Here is a 19,053-nt window from a genome sequence, read left to right as displayed (position 1 = left end):
GTATGATCATGAGGATCTGTCTCAACTTCCTTACTATGATCGAGACTGTATGATCATGAGGATCTGCCTCAAATACCTCACCATGATCGAGAATGTATGATCATGAGGATCTGTCTCAACTACCTCACCATGATCGAGACTGTATGATCATGAGGATCTGTCTCAACTACCTCACCATGATCGAGACTGTATGATTATGAGGAATTGTCGCAACTACGTTACCATGGTTACCGTTCGTAAAGTCATGGCATTTGTTGAGTACGCATCTGCACGTGGGGTTTATGCACGGGCTATATAGCACACGGAAAGATAAATACATTTTAGTACTGACGACTAAGTCACGAGGAAATCATAAGCACTGGAGCGGTATTCATAAAACTTCTTAAGCCATTTCATGACTTAAGTTACTTTCCTTACTTTGGCATCTCTTTAGTCATATGAAATAAAACAAAAGAATTTCCCAAATACATTATTTTCTTTGATCGTATTGAAAACACAGCAACATACTTTAATGTTAAAAATGGTTATATATTTATTTTAATTTGACTTTGAAAACTTAAACGAATCGAATTAAGTTAGGAAATGACTTAAGATGTTTTCTATGCTCCCCGCGGGAGCCAATGGTAAGCAGATGTTTTAAGGCTAAAAAAAAGAATAGAAGGATACATAAAAGATCTTTCAACTTTCCAACGGAAATAGAAAATTATATTTATTTATTGAAGGAAAAACTTCGGTTTCCTGATTTTTAAAATGGATTTTACATTTATTTTATTGAAAAATTATTCTTTGTGCCTGTCTTTATTGAATGCAAAATTGGACAATTAAAATAAGTCAGTGAATTCTATAGGTTGTATTGGACAATTAATACCCTAAAATTAAAAATCGAGTTTGGATTATTTTCGATTCTCTGGTAGATTATTTCTATAATGTGTATACTTCAGTGTACCTTTTTACAGCACTCTATGAAAGGAATATCTATTCCAATATATAAAGCCATTCATAATTTATTGAAAGTTAATGGTTGAAATTTGTTTGTATTGCGTATTCAAATAAGGTTCGTCGCTTTTAGCATTAGAAACGGGAGCAAAGGCATTTATTTGCTGATAATAGAACCTGTCTGGGTGCAATCGAAAATAGAAAGCGAGCATTTAAAACCCTGGATACAAGTTTAACCGAGTTCACTGGGAGGATGGAATGATTAGGACAGGAATCAATTTTTCGAGTGTTAACATTTAAAAATTATGACAAATGCCAGTGCTTTGAAAGTAATCTAATACACGTGTAACGTATCTCAATCCCGTGGGAGCTCCTGACGTGGACCATCATGCCTGGCATACAGAGAGCCTACACGTCGTACGACGTATATAGAGAGTAAGTACTGACCAACGTAGTGGCCGAATTTTAGTAAAAGCGGTACAATAGTATAGCATATACTGTGTTCACCTCTCACCCAGGAGGTCGTGGGTTTGAGTCCCACCAGGAGCACGAGGGGTATTTATTGGCCGCCTGCTCGCTCAGGGAACAGAGCCGAGAGTGATTATATATCAGCTTAAAGTACTCCTGTATCTTAAATAAATGAGTATGTTTATGGACGTTCCCTAAAGAGTTCTTGCCTCATTACCCAACAGCGTTCCTTCTCCTAGAACATTTATGATTGCAATAAATATTCTTCGGTAGTTAAAAAATAACAATATTTACAGTAATAACGGGTTCATTCTACTTCATAATTAAAATAAGTATGTTCCTTTCTTTGATCAAATGTGATTTGTGCGTTTAAAAAGTATGTGAACGTTAATATTATGCGCTTGATGGCCAACTATTCTTAATAGCTTCGTGGAACAGTAAGCCCGACCGCTGGTGACCTTTTGTCTGTACATAATAATAGTTCAACTAATTTACAGTAAGGACTTCTGAAATACCTCTGAGGGAAGCCGTTTGCTAATTTGGAAATCAATTTATAATCATATCTTGATTGCAATCCTAATGATTTGGTTTTAAATTTGGAACGAATGTTTCATTATAAAAACACGTGACAATTTAATTTTTAATTTTCTTAAAAGATATCCTCACAGACTTTTGAAGTTACCAAGGTGCCTTGAAGTGCAAGGACAACTATTCAGTTTCGATGTCGAGAGATAATCTTATTGATTGAAATATACAGCATTCTGCAGTATTTGAGTAGTAATTTAAATGTTTGCTTTACAAATTCTATAAAAATAGAGTTTCAACTTACCCGTAATCAATATGTTAAGTCAATACTTTAGTTAAACAGATAGATTGGATTAGAACATATAAAATAAATTCTGCAATTACGTAATTCATTAGCACTGAATATTAAATTACAATTGACCTACTAGATATATTCAACGTAGACGTGTTATGTGTGCTTTGCAAATTGCAAGGAATACCATAGGAATTAAGAATATTGGTTTTTTTGTGGGAGGGTTAGGGTGGCCACGACTTCTGGTCCGGGGGCCCTCTAGGCAGGGAAGGGGTAGCGGTATTGTGATGATGAAGTGTAGGGGTTACTGGCGGTAGTCTAAGGAGTGGTACCCGTAATAGGGATCTACATGGTCGGTAGGGCTGGGGATAGGTTGACGGTGGAGTATAAGGGTTAATAGCCACTGTCTAGGAAGTGGTACCGGTTAGATGGATCTACTTGGCCGGGAGGGCTGGATATAGGGTGACCGTGGAGTATAAGGGTTACTAGCCACTGTCTAGGGAGTGGTACCGGTTAGAGGGATCTACTTGGCCGGGAGGGATGGAGATAGGGTGACCGTGGAGTATAAGGGTGACTAGCCACTGTCTAGGGAGTGGTACCGGTTAGATGGATCTACTTGGCCGGGAGGGCTGGATATAGGGTGACCGTGGAGTATAAGGGTGACTAGCCACTGTCTAGGGAGTGGTACCGGTTAGAGGGATCTACTTGGCCGGGAGGGATGGAGATAGGATGACGGTGGAGTATAAGGGTGACTAGCCACTGTCTAGGGAGTGGTACCGGTTAGATGGATCTACTTGGCCGGGAGGGCTGGATATAGGGTGACCGTGGAGTATAAGGGTGACTAGCCACTGTCTAGGGAGTGGTACCGGTTAGAGGAATCTATTTGGCGCGGGGAGGGATGGAGATAGGGTGACGGTGGAGTATAAGGGTTAATAGCCACCGTCTACGGAGAGGTACCGGTTAGAGGAATCTATTTGGCGCGGGGAGGGGTGGAGATAGGGTGACGGTGGAGTATAAGGGTTACTAGCCACTGTCTAGGGAGTGGTACCGGTTAGAGGGATCTATTTGGCGCGGGGAGGGAGGGAGATAGAGTGACGGTGGAGTATAAGGGTTAATAGCCACCGTCTACTGAGAGGTACCGGTTAGAGGAATCTATTTGGCGCGGGGAGGGATGGAGATAGGGTGACGGTGGAGTATAAGGGTTACTAGCCACTGTCTAGGGAGTGGTACCGGTTAGAGGGATCTACTTGGCCGGGAGGGATGGAGATAGGGTGACCGTGGAGTATAAGGGTGACTAGCCACTGTCTAGTGAGTGGTACCGGTTAGAGGAATCTATTTGGCGCGGAGAGGGATGGAGATAGGGTGACGGTGGAGTATAAGGGTGACTAGCCACTGTCTAGGGAGTGGTACCGGTTAGAGGAATCTATTTGGCACGGGGAGGGATGGAGATAGGGTGACGGTGGAGTATAAGGGTTACTAGCCACTGTCTACGGAGAGGTACCGGTTAGAGGAATATATTTGGCGCGGGGAGGGATGGAGATAGGGTGACGGTGGAGTATAAGGGTTAATAGCCACCGTCTACGGAGAGGTACCGGTTAGAGGAATCTATTTGGCGCGGGGAGGGATGGAGATAGGGTGATGATGTATTGTAGGGTTAGTGATCTAGTGTCTGGCCTTTAGTAATGCAGGTATAGCACCATTACTCGGCCAAACGAGCAAATGCCATTCATACTAACTTCACACACCATGCTAATCAATTAAATCATAAATTACTGGTGCTGTCATACCCGTTCTATTTAAAGTTAAAACAAAATGCTTTATTCAAAAATGCTTTATTCTTAATACCACTCATATCAATGCAAAGATCGTAAGGATCGATGATTATCTGAATAGTATTCGTAGTAAACATAATAAATAAGAAGGTATAGCACCATAACTCGGCCAAACGAGCCAATGCCATTCATACTAACTTCACACACCATGCTAATCAATTAAATCATAAATTACTGGTGCTGTCATACCCGTTCTATTTAAAGTTAAAACAAAATGCTTTATTCAAAAAATGCTTTATTCTTAATACCACTCATATCAATGCAAAGATCGTAAGGATCGATGATTATCTGAATAGTATTCGTAGTAAACATAATAAATAAGAATATCACCTTTGATCTTGTATTGTGTATATTGGAAGCTGTGCCCAAATGTCAATTAATAAACGCGAATCTGGGCGGATGATCGGAAGAACTGAGACTGTATTACATAAAATGTTTACAGACCTACAAAACTCTTTGTCTTTATTGTAGTTTTATTACATGGTCGTTCATGAAAAAGTTCGGCTTATTCATGTTATTATTGTCAAAGAGTCATTTACCGTAATTAATCCGGCTATTATACGATTAACTTTTGAAAGTGTGGGATGAAGGGATTAAAGTCAACAATAAGTTAACACAATCATTCAAAGGTAAGGCTTGTTGACATTTTCTTTGACTCGTAAATCGTAGGTCACTATTTAATAGTTTAATAGTATTTATGTTATCGAATCCTTTACGTAATAGCATGTGGTAACTACCAAACACGCACACGTAAACATACGCATAATGGTTGTAGAGCTACTGTCGTTTCTATGACACCAGTCAGCTACTGTCGTCTCTATAACGCCAGTCAGCTACTGTCGTCTCTATAACGCCAGTCAGCTTCTGTCGTCTCTATAACGCCAGTCAGCTACTGTCGTCTCTATAACGCCAGTCAGCTACTGTCGTCTCTATAACGCCAGTCAGCTACTGTCGTCTCTATAACGCCAGTCAGCTACTGTCGTCTCTATAACGCCAGTCAGCTACTGTCGTCTCTATAACGCCAGTCAGCTACTGTCGTCTCTATAACGCCAGTCAGCTACTGTCGTCTCTATAACGCCAGTCAGCTACTGTCGCCTCTATAACACCAGCCAGCTACTGTCGCCTCTATAACACCAGTCAGCTACTGTCGCCTCTATAACACCAGTCAGTTAATGTTGCCTCTATGACACCAGTCAGATACTGTCGTCTCTATGACACCAGTCAGCTTCTGTCGTCTCTATAACACCAGTCAGATACTGTCGTCTCTATGACACCAGCCAGCTAATGTCGTCTCTATGACACCAGTAAGCTACTGTCGCCTCTATGACACCAGTAAGCTACTGTCGCCTCTATAACACCAGTAAGCTACTGTCGCCTCTATAACACCAGTCAGCTACTGTCGCCTCTATAACAACAGTCTATAAAGAACACTCTGTACCCTGACTGTTACACTACTTGGTTCTTGTTCATGTTCTTCGCCCATCACTTTCCTCTTTATGTACAGTTCATCGCTCATCACTTTCCTTTTTATGTACAGTTCTTCGTCGTGTCCTTTGCTCTATAAAACCCCTTGGTCATGCACTTTGCTCTATACAGCCCTATGTCATGCTCTTTGCTCTATACAGCCATTGGTAATTTACTCTGCTTCATACAGCCCTTTGTCATGTTCTTTGCTCTATACAGTCCTTAGTCATGCTCTTTGCTCTATACAGCCCTTTGTCATGCGCTTTGCTCTATACAGCCCTTAGTCATGTTCTTTGCTCTATACAGCACTTTGTCATGTTCTTTGCTATATACAGCCCTTAGTCATGTTCTTTGCTCTATACAGCGCTTAGTCATATACTTTGCTCTATACAGCCCTTAGTCATGTACTTTGCTCTATACAGCCCTTTGTCATGCTCAATGCTCTATACGGCCCTTAGTCATGTACTTTGCTCTATACAGCCCTTTGTCATGCTCTTTGCTCTATACAGCCCTTTGTCATGTTCTTTGCTCTATACAAACCTTTATCATGTTCTTTGCTCTACACAGCTCTTTGTCATGCCCTTTGCTCTATATAGCCCCTAGTTATGCTCTTTATCATGTTCTTTGCTCTATACAGCCCTTTGTCATGCTCTTTGCTCTATACAGCCCTTAGTCATGTTTTTTGCTCTATACAGCCCTTTATCATGTTCTTTGCTCTATACAGCCCTTAGTCATGCGCTTTGCTCTATACAGCCCTTAGTCATGTTCTTTGCTCTATACAGCCCTTAGTCATGCGCTTTGCTCTATACAGCCCTTATTCCTGTTCTTTGCTCTATACAGCCCTTAGTCATGCTCTTTGCTCTATACAGCCCTTTGTCTTGCGCTTTGCTCTATACAGCCCTTAGTCATGTTCTTTGCTCTATACAGCCCTTAGTCATGCGCTTTGCTCTATACAGCCCTTAGTCATGTTCTTTGCTCTATACAGCCCTTAGTCATGCGCTTTGCTCTATACAGCCCTTAGTCATGTTCTTTGCTCTATTCAGCCCTTTGTCATGTTCTTTGCTCTATACAGCCCTTTGTCATGTTCTTTGCTCTATACAGCCCTTAGTCATGTTCTTTGCTCTATACAGCTCTTTGTCATACCCTTTGCTCTATACAGCCATTAGTTATGCTCTTTATCATGTTCTTTGCTCTATACAGCCCTTTGTCATGCTCTTTGCTCTATACAGCCTTTAGGCATGTTTTTTGCTCTATACAGCCCTTTATCATGTTCTTTGCTCTAAACAGCCCTTAGTCATGTTCTTTGCTCTATACAGCCCTTTGTCATGCGCTTTGCTCTATACAGCCCTTAGTCATGTTCTTTGCTCTATACAGCCCTTAGTCATGCGCTTTGCTCTATACAGCCCTTAGTCATGTTCTTTGCTCTATACAGCCCTTTGTCATGTTCTTTGCTCTATACAGCCCTTAGTCATGTTCTTTGCTCTTTACAGCCCTTAGTCATGTTCTTTGCTCTATACAGCTCTTTGTCATGCCCTTTGCTCTATACAGCCCTTAGTTATGCTCTTTATCATGTTCTTTGCTCTATACAGCCCTTTGTCATGTTATTTGCTCTATACAGCCCTTAGTCATGCACTTTGCTCTATACAGCCCTTAGTTATGCTCTTTGCTCTATACAGCCCTTTGTCATGTTCTTTGCTCTATACAGCCCTTAGTCATGTTATTTGCTCTATACAGCCCTTAGTCATGCGCTTTGCTATATACAACCCTAAGTTATGTTCTTTGCTCTATACAGCCCTTAGTCATGCGCTTTGCTCTATACAGCCCTTAGTCATGCGCTTTGCTCTATACAGCCCTTAGTCATGCGCTTTGCTCTATACAGCCCTTAGTCATGTTATTTGCTCTATACAGCCCTTAGTCATGCTCTTTGCTCTATACAGCCCTTAGTTATGTTCTTTGCCCTATACAGCCCTTTGTCATGCTCGTTGCTGTTTGTACTTTGTTCTATTCAGTCCTTGGTCATATACTTTCATATTTTGATGGTATTGTGTCAACACTATACTCTTAAGCTGTCTGATGGCTTCAGCAATGTTTTCATATGGATTTTCTTGGATTACTTCAACAAACTATCTTAGCTTAGCGTTCCTTAGCTGGTTACACATTATTGCTGACTTAATCACTCGTTCAAAGATAGCGATGTTCGGCATTAAAGAACCGCTTATACGATATATTTGTAAAGCAGATCTTATAATATATTCACTCGTGCATGTTTATTTAAAAAAAAAAGTTTTGAAGATGTTTGGCTTTGTGTGGTTTTAAATAAAATCTTTTGAAGGAAACCGCATGTGTCAAGTTAGTGCAAGTTCTGAAATTTTCAGCAATGAACTTAAGTTTAAACGCATGTGCATAAACAGGTTTGTTACTGGATAGAGGCTTTGTTGTCCCCATCGGCGTGATGCATGTAAATGTTCTAAAACTGGTTATACGAGTACTATATGATTTGGTCACTTTTAACCGTTTATTGATTGGTCAATATTTTTTTCCATTTATTGCGTTTATCCAATCAACTGATTTCAATGTGCAAGGTAGGCTCAAGATAACCTCTGGGCAACTTATCCAAGATTTATACAATTGGCTGAATATTTTAATCAGAGCTTATAAGGCTTATATCTATTTTCAAATAATTGTCAGCACACCTATTGCTCCAATGCTATCTGTAAGATAAGTTAAAGTAATTATTTGTATACGATAAACAAAATATATCAGTTAAACCGTGTTCAGATTAGCATTGAACTTCTGCAACACCTCAGTGATCGGGCAACGATACGACTATTTGAAAATTAAATTTGATATATAAAACAATATTAGCTTTGTGTTATTTATAGTTTATGTAATTCAGGAAATGAAATTTCATTTATACAGGAATTTTATATCGTTAATTCCATTTAATCTCGACGGTAATGACAGCGAATCAATCGCGGAGAAACCAGTACTGAACTTTTATGGGACAAAAACCCACGACCCGTTGGGCATGTAGGCTTAACTGCACTAGGCAGCCAAGGGCAAATACTTCTATACACACTTGATAACATACAAATTAGTGATACACTTGTACTGGACAGTTACATAATCAGTGCTAAAATTGAAAAAAACAAATGCAAAATAAAACGACAAAAATAAGAAATATGTTTAACTCCACACGGAATGGCCTATTTCGCATGTATTTCATGTATACATATATAAATATTTATTTAAAAAATAAAGCTGACTGTCTGCAATGCAAAGTTGAATGTTTGCTCCCACCGTAACAGAGTATGTCATATACGCAAATTAGATTTCGTAAACTTGAGATAAAATGGAACATTAATATGCTGTCACGATCAATACATGCATCCTTGATTCCTTAAATTCAACAAAATACTTGACAACGTCACGAGTCGTGACACAATATGCGCTGATAAGCCTACATGACTCTCCCTTCTTTCCAGCTACGACGAAGACGAGGTACTCGACTCCTATCCTATAGAGGGCGTATTTACTCCCCAGCCGCTTGACGGTCGCCTCACACCACAGACACCCCATAACGGCCTTCAGCGGACGGCCCGCGCCACTTCCTGCCGCCCCGGGTCGCGGACCCTCTCGCCAAGTCGGCCCAAGTCCAGGATGAACGTCGGCGTACAGGTACTGTTATGATGTGTTTAACTGTATTTGAATATGAACATGCTTTATGACACTTACATAGTTTATAAACATACATGTAGTCGTCTTTGAGCTTGACGAATACTTTAAACGTATATCCTGCTTAAAAACTCCTGAATGTTTGTACATGCATGCAGAGAAATATATACATTGTACAATTTTGAACAAGAACAAACAAGTTAAGAAATGTACCAAGATATTCCGTATTTCATAACAAACACAATATACACAGTGGACATTCTTTCGAACGAACAACAAAGTGTACTGGTAAAATTAATGTTAACGGTAAGATAAATGAACATGAAAGAACCGTGATAGAAGTGAAATAAAAGGCATCTTTCTATTCATTTTTTATATAGTTTGCAATGGATAAAAAGGTTAGTGTGCATGTCTGGGAAACGATCCAAGTAGTGATTGTATTTACAGGAAATCCTTTAGAACCATATAACCATACATCTATCTATGCATGCAACCTTGAATGTCATCCTTCCAGTAGTTAATCCAAGTTTTGTATACAGTTACGCCGTATTTGTAGCGACGTTGTATATACAACATAGCCTACCATACGAATTTAGTAGCCAACAAAATATGTTCCATGGCACGATCCCGACCATGTCATATATACTCGTTCAACATATTGTGGCGCTACGAAAATTCGGCCGAATTTTGGAAAATCAAAACCAAAATAACAGAGCTATAAACTTTGACAACAAACGAAGGTTAAAGAAAACAAAGGAAGATGAAAATTATGCATGACCTTGACAGTAGATGCAATGGCGAAACTGAAAAAGTGTATTCATGATAATGAAAAAGGACTTTGTCTATTGATGCAATGAAGAAACAACTGACAATAATAGCGACGATGGACTTTGAAAGCATTGGCTGACTTTAACACCAATGCCGGTCTTTGACAATAAATGAAATGATGGACTTTGACAATAAAGGAAATGACGGACATTGACAATAAAGGCAATGACGGACTTGGACAATAAGGGCAATATCGAACTTCGAAAATAAAGGCAATACGATACTTTGACAAGAATGGCAATGACGGAGTTTTGAATAATAGGGCAATTGCGGACTTTGACTATATATATATATATATATATATATATATATATATATATATATATATATATATATGCAATGACAGACAATTAATGCAATGACGGACTTTGGCAACAAAGGCAACGACGGACTTTTACAGTAAAGACAAATGACATACTTTGACATAAAGGCCTTTGGCAATAAAGTCAATGCTGGATTTTGATAATAAAGCAATGATGAACTTTGCCACTAAAGGCAATGGCATACATTTGTTCTTTGACAATAAAGGCAATGACGGAATGCGCAATATCGATTTTCGACAATAAAGGCAATGAGATACAAGAATAGCAAGGCAAAAAAGCAATGTCACGGACTTTGAATAAATATGCAAATGACATACTTTGACAAAAAGGCAATTATGGCCTTTGGCAATAAAGCCAATGATGGATTTTGATAAAGCAATGATTGCCGCATGTTGTTAATAAAAGCAATGACGGACACTGACAATTAAGGCAAATTGACATTGCGAGCATGTTAAATACGTTCCCGGTGTTTTGGTATTAACTTTTATTATCTAGTTGACATACGGTTTGTCTGGTAAGACGGGCAATTACGTTTCTATGACAACATATCGATTACATTGATCATGTTGTTAATTCTAAATGATGACACCCTTTCCATTCTAATTCAAACAAAACATTAAACAGCAACAAAGATCGTCATTAATATAAGTTCGTTATCCCTGGAAATAAAGCGGCAATATCTCCTGGCTAATGAACAGTTGATGTCTCACCAAGTAAGATTACATTTCGTGTCGGGTAGGCAATAAACATAACCACAACGGAATTGATTCAAATTGCTTGGAGAAGAATTTCTCTCAAACAATTATTATAAATAGCATAGAGATCAATATGAATGAAAATGCTGCACCCAATATGGAATTCGGACATATTACAATTTGCAGGTGATTGAATGTCGTTCTTTATTTAAAATATGCAAACTTTTGTGTAGAATTAGTATTAGGCGTTGTTGTTTTTTTCACCTACCTGACCGACCCTTTTTTCTCCCGTCACCATACTCCTTTCATGCCGTAGTGTCGAATTTTTCGTAATTTCCTAAAAAGGTGTATTTTTGATTTGAAATTTTGACCACTTTATACTTTAAATTTTCTACAATAGTAATATACCTTGATATAGGACGGTTTGGTACAGAATCCTGGTTCTCAAACAAAATTAGAAAACAGTTATGCCGACTACCTACCTTTTTTTTTGAAGATGTATATGAACTTTTTAGAGGGCCTTAGAAGAAGCTCTGTTGGTTTAGGGAACTCGACAAACGTTAGGGGTGAGAGTGGTCTAGTGGTATAGGTTGTAACAAGAGGTTGTGGGTTCGATCCCCACCAGGAATACTTTCTCATTGTCTCTCACAAGGACACCAGTACTGGTTTCTGCCCATGAAACGGACCCGAGAGTGACTCTATTAGCTCAGCTTTCGTCGCAATCGAGCTAAAATAAATTAGTCCAACTAAGGTGTACAGTCCCTTTAAAAGCAATGGTTTTATAGACCAATTATTTCCATATGTATTGTACTAACAACCGGCTATGAAGATACGTAGCTCTTTCATTAAATAGTTAAACACCATTGATAAAATTTCTTTGAACACAGAAATGTTATGTTTTTCAAGGACTTTTACAACACACCGCCTATACATGTAAGTGGTGACTAGGTAGCTTGGCTCTTGCTTTAGGTGGTGGATTTCTTAGCTTTCGTCTTTTCCACAACATTGAGCGAAATAAAAAAATATATTCAGTTAATTAGATATATGTGTACAATTAAAACATTTAAAACCGTTCTTTTTCTCAAATAATCATTAAATTTTGACATATTATTTAACATGTAATGTCTAAATTGATATTCGTTACTATAGAGTATGTTGCTGTAGATATACCTGAATAATACATTTAAAAAATACTAATCTATTAAAATGCATTATGTGTTTAGTTGAGGCCTGTTTAGTTGTATGTGTTTTGTGCAGAACGTGTGTGCCGAGTGGATTGTTATAAGTGCCTAATAAAAACACGGTGATGGCTAGTCTGGATTATGTTTGTGATGTAAGACTTGATTAATAACTTAATAAACACGGCAACAGTACTGAAATTACGAATTTTGGTAGACAATACTAGATTGTCTTATTAAGAAAACTGTTGATAACTATGTAGATAAATTTCTTTTGCTTCTTGTTAACTGCACATAGCGGAATTGTATTTCTTCGTCAAAAGCAAAAAAAATGACAATGCTGTTGCGCTTTTTCCGATGCCTATTACCTATCTGCCTCTAAGATTTCTCGGTTGTCGCTAAGGATTAACAGTAACATTCTCATCTCTCGCTCAAAACAGACGGAGAAGAAGATACGCCCAGTGCCCAGTGAGACCCAGTACAACTACGCGATCCCAAACCAGGGTGGGCGCCCCACTTCCCCTGTGCAGCGCCTCCTGGAGCGGAGCCACACCCAGCCGTACATGAGTCTGCAAGGGTCGCTCCCGGGGTCAGACATGGACCCCATCACCAGGCAGTACTACCATCGCCTCTGGAAGAGCCAGGAACAGGCAAACAATCTGTAAGTTTACATATTTACACTGGCTTGTTCTACATAGTTGTATAATGTCTGAGGCTTGACATTCATGGGGTGGACGTAACCCCAGTGTCGCCATAAAGTTTGTAAACGGCGGGAACCATAAAACAAAAGCTTGTAAACGGCGGGAACCATAAAACAAAAGCTTGTAAACGGCGGGAACCATAAAACAATATGTAATGTTTGCAGTCCTTGTATAATGTTTTAGTCTTACGTTTGGCACCTTCGAACATCGTCCTATGTCACATTCAGATTTGTCACCGTAAGTGGAAGCGTACGTCAGTTTAATACGGTTGTTGTTTGTTGTTACAAATGAAATGGAAATAAAGATACGTATCTATTCAACATCTGCAGCTGATTCATATGTTGATCTTCTTCAGGAACCTGAACAGATACGGTAGAGCTGGTGGTGTGTGGCGTCACGTGAGGGCTTGTATCGCCAACACGGGCTCGCAGCTCGCATTTATAGACGGTAAATTCGGTGGTATTGCTTGAAAAGCATGTGTCACACATAATACGTAGAACCTTAAAAATATCATAGTTTTGCAATGAACGCCCAAATATTGACGTCGATAAGTGCAAGATACATTTCAATGTTTTGTTCCTCCATAGGAACGGTTAAGGAGGAGGACAACGTGTATTTCCCGCCGTGGAACAAAGGCACGGCCCCTCAGGCGACGTATACCGCCTACCGCCCGACGATCCCCAGCTATGGCGGCGGCGTCCCACAGACGCGTAAGGTGCTGGCTCCCCGCTCAGCCACATACATGAACAAGTTCAACTCCCACGCAAAGGGCGGCTTCAAGTATTGGTACCAGGAGCCGAAGCCTATAGACTGTAAGTATTAATTGTACGTGCATCCTTAAATATGTCTTCCTCGATAGTTTATCAAAGAACGAGGAATTTAATAAGGAGAGTACTTAATGTTAACGTTAATATGTTCTTTATTATACCCGTAAACAGCCGTTTATATTTAAGGTATATACATGTTTGTTTATATTACGGAGAAAAAAAATGGTTTTAACGGAAAATGTATGGCACTATACACAGCCGCAATGTTCGCGCGGCGACGGATCATCCATCAGAGAAGCAAGGCCCCGGCCCTGTCGTGCTAGCCTGTAAGGTTTTCTCGTGCACCACGCCGCTATTATCGCATACTTTAGTTCATAACTACTATAGAATAGGTGTTTTTTCATATGAGAGGTTACAAAACACAATTTGACATAACACGTTTCATAATATATCAAAATCGTCTAAATAATGTTTATAAAATTATATACTTCAACTTTTCTTTCGCTTTTTTTACTTGTTAGACACAACTGTTTTGTGGCCTCTCCTTTTGAGCACCATGCAGTATATTTGAGTTTATTCTGGCAAAATTCTAACTGGCCAATGGCCAATTAATGTAGAAAGCTTTACATAATGTTTAGAGCTGCACATTTAATAAACATCTGGATAGGTCACGGATTCCCTGTAAATAGGTCAAGAAACGTAGCTCTCTATAAAGGTCACGAAACGTAGCCCTGTATATAGGTCACGAAACGTAGCTCTGTATAATAAGTCACTGAACGTAACCCTGTATATAGGTCACGAAACGATATGTATAAAGATCACGGAACTAAACTCTGTATATAGGCCACAGACACGTAGCTCTGTACATAGGTCACGGAACGTAGCTCTGTGCATAAGTCACGAAACGTAGCTCTGTACATAGGTCAGGGAACGTAGCTCTGTATAAAGGTCACGGAACGTAGCTCTGTACATAGTTCAAGGAACGTAGCTCTGTACATATGTCACAGAACGTAGCTCTGTACATAGGTCACGGAACGTAGCTCTGTACATAGTTCACTGAACGTAGCTCTGTACATAGGTCAGGGAACCTAGCTCTGTAAATAGGTCAAGAAACGTAGCTCTGTACATAGTTCACTGAACGTAGCTCTGTACGTAGGTCAGGGAACGTAGCTCTGTATGAAGGTCACGAAAAGCAGCTCTGTATATAGGTCAGGGAACGTAGCCCTGTATTAAGGTCACGGAACGCTGCTCTATATATAGGTCACGGAACGTAGCTCTGTACATAGGTCACGGAACGTAGCCCTGTATAAAGGTCGCGAAAAGCAGCTCTGTATGTAAGTCACGGAACGTAGCGTTGTATATAGGCCACGGAACGTAGCCCTGAATGTAGGTCACGAAAAGCAGCTTTGTATATGGATCACGGAGCGTAGCTCTGTATATAGGTCACGGAACGTAGCTCTGTACATAGGTCACTGAGCGTAGCCCTGTATAAAGGTCACGGAACGTAGCTCTGAATATAGGTCACGAAATAAAGCCCTGCATATCGGGCACACATACGTATTCCTGTATATAGGTCAAGGGGCGTAGCTCTGTATATAGGTCAAGAAGCGAAGGTTTGTATATAGTCAAGGGACGTAACCCTGTATATAGGTCACGAAAACAGCTCTGTATATATGTCAATGGACGTAGTTCTGTATAAAGGTCACGGACCGTAGTCTGTATATAGGTCATGTAACGTAGCCCTGCATAAAGGTCACGAAACGCAGCTCTATATATGTCAGGAAACGTAGTCCTGCATATAGGCCACAGAAACTAAGCCCTATGTAAAGGTCGGGAAAAGTAGCTCTGTATATGGTTACGTTATGTAGCTCTGTATATAGGTCACGAAACGTAGCCCTGCATATAGGTCACAGAAACGTAGCCCTGCATATAGGTCACGAAACGTAGCCCTGTATAAAGGTCACGGAACGTTGCTCTGAATAATAGGTCACTGAGCGTAGCCCTGTATATAGGTCACGAAACGTAGCCCTGTTTATAGGTCACGGAACGTAGCTCCATATAAAGGTCACGAAACGTAGCCCTGTATACAAGTCACAGAACGTAGCCCTGTATATAGGTTACGGAACGTAGACCTGTATAGGTCACGAAATGAGCCCTGTATATAGATCACGGAATTAAGCCATGTGTAAGTTCTTTACAGCGCATATTAATTACGTTTTTTTCCATGTTTTTTTTTATTTCTTTACTTTTTTGAAGGGGAGGTTTTTTTTTTAAGAATTCAGTGTAAATCATTCGTATGACAAGTCAAAGACACAGAGACATACGTATTTACACTGACAATCGTCGGACCATTCTGTAATACCACTGCATTTGTGTCAAGTAATCACTTAGCCAGATCACTCTGTAAAATTACTACACTTGTGTATTTTTTCACTAAGCCGGACCACACTGCTATATCACTACATTTGTGTATTATTTTTTTCCTAAGGGCGTCAGAAGGACTTTATTTCACTCAATGAAATATCGAAACACCTCAAGGTATTTTCTGTAATGTCACGTGTCTGATTGAGTGATGGTGGTATACGTTTTCAGGGAGCGCTTGTTTCTTGACACGCCCGTGTTTATTTCTAGAAAGTGTAACCATAATAACCATGTATTTGTCACCTGTTTCCATATAGGACGCCACATGTAATTCCATAGGCACATTATGTTACGTAAGGTTGTTAATATATGCACATCAATTGTGCTTCTTAGATTCTGCAAAGTATTCGTTCGGCGCTAGGAGCCGCTGGATGGGCCTCCAGGGGGAGTCGCTGCATCCACTTCCGGCCTAAGGTTACTGTCATTTAAGCTGCCAGACGTTTGTTTCAGGCTAGATAAAAAGGCATTAATAAGCGCACACACGTTCAACTGGCCAGAAAGTGCTTGGACCAAGGATTGAGGCTCGTCCCTATATATTTGGACATTTCATGTTACAAATTAAAATTTACGTTATTGGCCTTATTTGTATCAGTAGGCCATTTTTATGTTAGTGTTATTAGTAGTTTGTACAAGCACATCAAGGATTGCAGTGTCGCATTTTGTTGTTTGCTTTTGTGCAATTTGGAAAGTAGACGCTATGTTTTAGAGTGTTGTTTTCAAGCCTTAATGTTGCACAAATACCTTACAATTTCAGTAAGAAAACTGCAATTTGTTCAGAAGGTATACTATCAATTGTAACTATATTTTTTCTGTTTTATTCAGTTTCTAAGTTCATGGCTATTATACTAGTAATTTATTCTTAAACATGTTCACATGTTTTTCTGTCTTATATTTCATTTATCAATCACCCTCAGTGGCTTTATGGTATTAAACTGTTAACATGATCTAGCTGCCATACACATAATAACGAGATAATATCATTTGTAGATCTATGCTTCACCTTTCACTGCTTTAAGAGTTTCATTATGTACGTTCGTATACAATTAATCACAGCTCTATATTCAAATTAACCCAATACAATAGTGAAAGCATTAGGTATCAATAACTTCTCTTTTGAAGTTCAATTTGAAGGCCTTGTGTGTCACAGATTTATTTAATGTACAGGTCCAGAAACACCATTTTCATTCATCAGAGGTTTGATAATGATAAATCTAAGGCATAACATAATTTCATTGGTGTAGGGAATGATACATATGTACATATATACCCCATAAGAAAGCTTACAATTCTCTTGAGTTATTTAGTACATAAGATGGAATATTTCTGTACATTAGTTATGGTTTAACACATTTTTTTAAAGCATTGTGACTCTTTACATTATTGTTCAAAAATGCCTTTACATTACTGTTGTCTGCCTTTATAATACAAAGATAATTTTTGATTTGTTTAAACATTAAACTGTGTCAAATGTTAAAAAAGTTAAAATGCTCAGTTTAAGAGTCTAACATCAATGATAATTGGCTCAAATTCTCATGTGAAATGATATGTGACATTTTATAAATTATAAATATATAGATATTTGTTTATCTACATTAAAATAAAGCAACATTTTTATACAGCTGTAGTACTGTCCGATAATCACATAAGTATGTGTTAATATGGTGGCATATTTTTGTTCCAGTGAGAGGCACCACCACAAGACTTCGAGCCCGGATAGTTGGCAATGGATACTGACACAACAAATAATGACAAACCATACATCAAACATCCATGCAAAAAATTGTTTAAATAATGTGTTCAGATAACAAAACATTGATTTACATATCTCTGTAGTCAAACAAATCCCATCTACTCAAAATAAAGTATTGTCTCAGATGTCATGTTTATATAAATTGCCGGTAAATAGCTTTCTTTAACAAACTTCAAAACATACTTCAGCAAAATCAGAATGTTTCCTTTCATGTCTCTACTTTTATTATTGTGTGAAGTCTTGAACTGCGATGTGTGTCTTTATATTTCTATGTAATGAAGATATTATTCTTCCTTATTGTCAAAACATGTATTTAAGATTGTATAAAGATACTTGTTATAAACTACCTGTGATAATATTTTTATTGCTGTATAAATATTTCATTATGAACTTTCAAATTTGAAGAAGTTTGTGTTAAAAGGTTTTCCAATTGTAATAAAAACAAAACCAGGTTTTCCAATTTGCTTAAAAACTAAAGAATATATATAAAAGGAACAAATAAATAAGTTTGTACTTTTTTTATTATTATTAAGCTTATTTTTATTATTATAAAGCTTAGCTAAATGACCCGCTCATTATCCAACTGATCAAGTAAACAAGTATTTTCCTATCATTCTCTCCCTTGGTTTTTCATGTTGTCTTTTTTTTTGTCTAGTTTTTGCAGTATTGAACGTAAAGTATTACCATTGTATTGTTATTTTATAAATAGTATTTATAAGTAGAAGTCGGACATTTGTCATATGGCTCAATATCTCAATAAACTTGAGAAACAACAATGTTTGTGTTATACCCGTTATTTATTATCCATTCAAAATAAGAAGTTTAATTATGAAGCAACACCACTAGACACATGTGTTGAATGTTACACTTTAATGGTAAAATCAACAAGGTTTTTTTAAACAATAATACAGTATTGCTCATAATTACAAAGAGTACCTGTAACATATCAATGCCTCAGTGGTCCAGTGCCTCATCTAGCAAACCAGCAGTCATGGGATCAAATCATGCTGACAATTGTAACTGGCTTCATAGTGTTTATATTATTTTTTTGGTTATTTATAGATTTCAGTTCTCATGTCTCTTTTATGCATGTGAATCAAAATTTATTTTAGAATGTTTTTGTTTTTTTATTACTTCAGTACCGCCTCCTATGGGCCTTTAAATCAATGTCTTGTATTATACTAAGGTGGAACTGTAA

The 19,053-nt window shown here is 38.5% G+C and overlaps 1 protein-coding gene across 6 annotated transcripts; it reads left to right on the top strand.

Moving 5' to 3' along the window:
• Positions 1-952: 952 nt before the first annotated feature.
• LOC128209028 (uncharacterized) lies at positions 953-18,631 on the top strand. Of its 6 annotated transcripts, none has more exons than XM_052912830.1 (8): positions 953-1,371; positions 9,003-9,195; positions 11,945-11,971; positions 12,657-12,877; positions 13,273-13,364; positions 13,505-13,729; positions 16,439-16,519; positions 17,787-18,631. In XM_052912830.1, the coding sequence occupies exons 1-7, from the start codon at positions 1,325-1,327 to the stop codon at positions 16,516-16,518; spliced, it is 885 nt and encodes a 294-aa protein (XP_052768790.1). In that variant the 5' UTR covers positions 953-1,324; the 3' UTR covers position 16,519; positions 17,787-18,631. The 6 variants fall into 6 exon arrangements, with proteins under 6 accessions (XP_052768790.1, XP_052768794.1, XP_052768795.1 ...); XM_052912834.1 differs by lacking the exon at positions 16,439-16,519 and adding an exon at positions 16,173-16,222 and having other exon boundaries at positions 954-1,371; XM_052912836.1 differs by lacking the exon at positions 16,439-16,519 and adding an exon at positions 16,860-16,885 and having other exon boundaries at positions 956-1,371.
• Positions 18,632-19,053: the final 422 nt, after the last annotated feature.

Source organism: Mya arenaria, chromosome 11, assembly GCF_026914265.1.
Source record: "Mya arenaria isolate MELC-2E11 chromosome 11, ASM2691426v1".
NCBI lineage: Eukaryota > Metazoa > Mollusca > Bivalvia > Myida > Myidae > Mya > Mya arenaria.
The sequence above is the reverse complement of the archived record's forward strand: the minus strand, read 5'-3'. Positions and strand labels throughout refer to the sequence as shown.

What these genes read in the sequence shown, in the direction of transcription:
- LOC128209028 (XM_052912830.1), top strand. Translation starts at nt 1,325, where the DNA reads ATGCCTGGCATACAGAGAGCCTACACGTCGTACGACGTATATAGAGA. An exon ending in GGATGAACGTCGGCGTACAG is followed by an intron (nt 9,196 to 11,944) that starts GTACTGTTATGA and finishes ATGTTTTTCAAG; the next exon opens with GACTTTTACAACACACCGCC. An exon ending in GCAGCTCGCATTTATAGACG is followed by an intron (nt 13,365 to 13,504) that starts GTAAATTCGGTG and finishes GTTCCTCCATAG; the next exon opens with GAACGGTTAAGGAGGAGGAC.